Here is a 4,353-nt window from a genome sequence, read left to right on the forward strand (position 1 = left end):
AACCCACACACATGCCTACCTCACACTGAGGCCTACCCCATGCACACACCTACCCCACGCACATGTCTACCTCACACTGACGCCTACCCCATGCACATGCCTACCCCACGCACATGCCTACCCCACGCACACGCCTACCTCACACTGAGGCCTACCCCACGCACACACCTACCCCATGCACATGCCTACCTCACACTGAGGCCTACCCCACACTCACACCTAACCCACCCACACACCTACCCCACGCACACACGTACCCCACGCACATGCCTACCTCACACTGAGGCCTACCCCACGCACACACCTACCCCACGCACATGCTTACCTCACACTGTACATCTCCCTCCCCTGTTCCCAGCCCACTGAGCTGGAAGACCCCCCTGAGACCAAGGGCGCCTCTGGCCTTGTCTTCTTATCTCCGAGAGCTCTGGGTGCAGCTGGCCAGGCAGCATGGGCACGGGGGCCGGGGCCCCCAGCGGTGCTCCCACACCATGGGCTCCAAGGTAAGGACAGAGAATATTCATATAGTTTTTGGATTTTCCCTCCCAGTTTGTTTCCTGACCAAATGGTCAAACACCAAGCTCCCCAGGACAGGAGTGGCCTCCTGGCAATGGGACGGGCCCTCTCCGCAGCCCCGGTCTCCTGGTGTGCAGCCATAGGGGGGGTGCATTTGTGAAGTAGGTTCAGGGGAGTCTGAGATGGATGGCCTAGGAGGGAATGGGGACAGCAAATTCCCACCTTGAGTGGAGCCACAGTGTTGGACGTGGGGCCTCAAATGTGAACTTGACATAATCGTACTCAGAGCTGCGACCAGGGCTTTCTCAGTGACTCCTGTGTCCTGGGCCTGAGGAAGCACATCACGCGCTCCCACCACGTGCTTCTCGTGAAGCCACCGCTGTTGCTCTCAGCAACTGGGTGGAGGTAGGCGTGGCTATGAGAAACCAGTGCCCAGAGACATGACCCAGGACATAGCTGTGTCCACTGCAGAGTGGGACAGCCTTCCAGGCCCCCTGCAGCCTGGCAGTCGGCTGCAGGGGGTGCAGTTACCTGGCGGGCCCTTCCGCTCCTGGTTCTGGAGGTTGAAGCTCTGCCAGCGGTACTGAGGGGCCGGGGAGCCCTCCTTCGATTGGCAGGTCAGCTGGATGTCGTTCCCAATCACGGTGTCGCCCAGGATGCTGCAGTCGGGTTTGGAGGGTGGCACTGTGCAGGGAGGGGCCAAGAGAAGGCTTGAGTAGGTGGGGCTTGGTGACAGCCACCTACCTCCCACCCACGCACTCACGTCTGCGATCGTGTTTGTTCACAGGCACAGAGATTCACAGCCTAGAGCTGAGAGGCAAGCGCTCGAGGTCAGCCCAGCACAGCACCTCCCCAGCCCTCAGGGGTCCCCATCGCAGAGCAGCACGCACAGTGCAAAGCGTCCCCATGGCCAGTCCCCTCTGTCCCCTCTGTCCCCTCTGTCCCTCTGTCCCTCTGTCCTTCTGTCCCTCTGTCCCCTCTGTCCCCTCTGTCCCCTCTGTCCCAGCAGCCCTTGCACCCACTGTGGGGACCCCGGAGATCTCAGTTGGCTGGTATCCGCTCTCAGACAGGACGCAGATGCCACCTGAATACTTAGTGCGGGCAGAGCGATGGGCAAGTGGAGCAGGGACACAATGGGCTGGAGGCCGCTGCAGGGCCTGCGCCTCCCACTGAGGACACCAGGGGGCGCCAGAGGCCGGAGGCTGCGATCCCATGGGCACCGGGCAGGTGTCCCGGGCAAGGCGGCCTCCTTGGGTGACCAGGGCCTCGTGCCTCGTCCAGCCTGGGTGGGTGGCGCCACATAATGAATGCCCTTATGGGTCAAAACTAGCCCCGCGAGAGAGCCATTTGGAAAAAAACCTTTATTTTTTAAGAGAAACTGCTGTATTTCTTGACATATAGTACAATATGATCTCTCTCACGCTTTTTTTTAAAGCAAAAATGGGTTTCACCGAGTTCCATAACCTCAGATTAAGGGTGTCCCCTCGCCCTTCAAGTTAACTAAAATGCAGCGGCCCTGGCGGGGTGGGGCCCGCTGCCTCCCCAGCCAGCTCCGGAGGGAGGGCCCGAGGTGCTTAAAGGGCCACGGGAGACAAAATTAGGCAAAGACCAAAGACCCGGTGGGAAGAGAGGGACTCAGCTGGGGAACCGGGGCAATGGGAGGATGGGGGGTGGGGAGCAGAAGAGAGACTGGGGGAAAACGCTCATTTTCTTGGCTTGGTAATCTCGCTCTCTCTCTCTCTCTCTCTCTCTGTTGAGAGGACATGCGCAGAAGCGTGGAGGGTCTGTCAGCGCCCCATTTGCTGCTGGTGGGGCATGTGGGAGGGGAGACAGCCCTCCATTCAGGGCTGTGCTGTTTGACTCACTGAAAAGCTTCAAAAAGCCAGGCAGCCACCGCAGGCAACGAACAACCCCCACCCCCACCCCGCCCCGAGTGGTGTAAAGGGAGGAACTAAAGGGGAAACGGGGCCCGTGGTGGTCAGACTCAGACGGGCGCTGCTTGCGGGTGGGCCGTGCCTGGCTGGGCACAGCACAGGTGTCGCCACAGGCTTCCCGCGGCTCTGACTTGGAGCCGGCGCTGCCTTCCCTGGGCCTTGTCTACAGAGGGAGATCCTAGTGTAGACGATGGCGCAGATTCCCTCACAACGTGGACTCCACTCACGTTATTTGTAGGAAGAGAATGGGGTCTTGGGGCGTATTTGAAAGGCAGACGACCTGGCGGCCGTGTTGTTAGTAAGTTGGGTGTGAAAAAGGGGAGAGGGCTGCCCTGGCGGGCGGCTCAGGTGGTTGGAGCGTCATCCATGCACCAAAGGTGGCAGGTTGGTTCCCGGTCAGGCACATGCCCAGGGTCGGTTCCATAGGGGCAACCAATCGATGTTTCTCTTTCATATCAATGTCTGTCTGTCTGTCTCTCTCCCCCCTCCCCTTTCTCTTTGAAAATCAGTGAATATATCCTTGGGTGAGGATTTTTAGAAGAGGAGAGGTGTCCAGGAAGAGGCGTGATCAGAGCATGGACAGGATCCCAGGCTGAGCCCCAGGAACACTCCCAGTGGGCTGTGTCCTCTGCCCTGCGGAGCGGCCACCCTTCTGGAAACTAGAATGTTCTGCAGCCCCGAGGGAGGCGCAGTGCCTGCCTGAGGCCCGCAGACAACGGAGGAGTCCCAGCTCTGGGTCAGGCATTGCTGCTACCAGGCACCTGTCCTCCAGGCACCTCCTCCAGGCACCCCTTCCAGGCACCTGTCCTCCAAGCACCTGTCCTCCAGGCACCCCCTCCAGGCACCTGTCCTCCAGGCACCCCCTCCAGGCATCTGTCCTCCTGGCACCTGTCCTCCAGGCACCTGTCCTCCTGGCACCTGTCCTCCAGGCACCCCCTCCAGGCACCTGTCCTCCTGGCACCTGTCCTCTTGGCACCCCTGCCGCACCTGCTGCCTACCACAGGAAGGGGGGGCACTCACCCAGGACCAGGAGGCGGACTCGGGCCTTGGAGGTGCCGTCCAGGTCATTGAGCAGCGAGACCGAGCACTCGTAGGTGCCGTTGTCGTCCATGGTCAGCTGGTTGATGATGATGGAGGCATCGGACTCCTCGGCATTGCCCGACAGGTTGACACGGTTCTCATACAGTTTACCGTAGTTGTAGTCTTTGGTCGAAAATGTCCAGGCGAGCACCCTTTCCTGGAGGAAGGAGAGATGCCGCCTGGCCCTCACCCTAAGGCTTCGGCGCGGCCCTTCAAAAACTGGGGACCCCGAGGCCCCGCCCGCCCGCAGCACCGACGCCACCCTCAGACCAAGCAGCTCTCCTATGTGGCACCAGCTCCCAGCATCTTCCTAAGTTTAGTGACAATATTGAAGGGCTGGGCAGGGGGGCGTGAGGGTAAATGGGGTTCCCCCAGATCCCGCCTCGCTCTCACCCCGCAGGGGTCTGTTCTGGCGCCCGTCAGCCAGCGCTCACCAAGCGCCTGCCACAGGCCAGCACCGTGCGGGCAGCGCCCTTGGCTTCCGGCCACTTCGTGTACTTGGTTCTTGCCTTTGGAGTTTATTTATTCACCAATTTACTCATCGCTTATCAAACGGAGCCTGGAGCGGACTGAGGTGGGTTCTGCCTCAGCGGAGCCCACTCTGCCGCGTCCCACCCGCCCCTCCGTGGCGCCCACTCGCGGAGGACGCTTACCGAGTGGCTCCACAGCAGCTTGTCCCACTGGATGAATCCTTTCCGCTCGAGGACGGAGGTGCGGTACGTGCAGGGGAGGGTGACGCTCCGGCCTCGGGCAGCCCGCAGGACTTCCGGCGGCGTCTCCACTGAGATGGCGGTGACGGTCACCCAGACTGCGGGACAGTGGG

At 61.0% G+C, this 4,353-nt stretch overlaps 1 protein-coding gene across 1 annotated transcript in view; it reads right to left on the reverse strand.

Annotated features, from left to right (window-relative positions):
* The window catches only part of GPA33 (glycoprotein A33 (transmembrane)), a 29,755-nt gene that overhangs the window by 8,019 nt on the left and 17,383 nt on the right, over positions 1-4,353 (reverse strand). Inside the window, exons 2-4 of the mRNA XM_014528526.1 lie at positions 4,184-4,338; positions 3,471-3,687; positions 1,048-1,200 (exon numbers count right to left, since the gene is read on the reverse strand). Coding sequence (XP_014384012.1) covers positions 1,048-1,200; positions 3,471-3,687; positions 4,184-4,338 — 525 coding nt within the window. The remainder of the gene's footprint in view (positions 1-1,047; positions 1,201-3,470; positions 3,688-4,183; positions 4,339-4,353) is intronic.

The sequence above is a fragment of the Myotis brandtii genome, unplaced genomic scaffold (assembly GCF_000412655.1).
Source record: "Myotis brandtii unplaced genomic scaffold, ASM41265v1 scaffold64, whole genome shotgun sequence".
Lineage (NCBI taxonomy): Eukaryota > Metazoa > Chordata > Mammalia > Chiroptera > Vespertilionidae > Myotis > Myotis brandtii.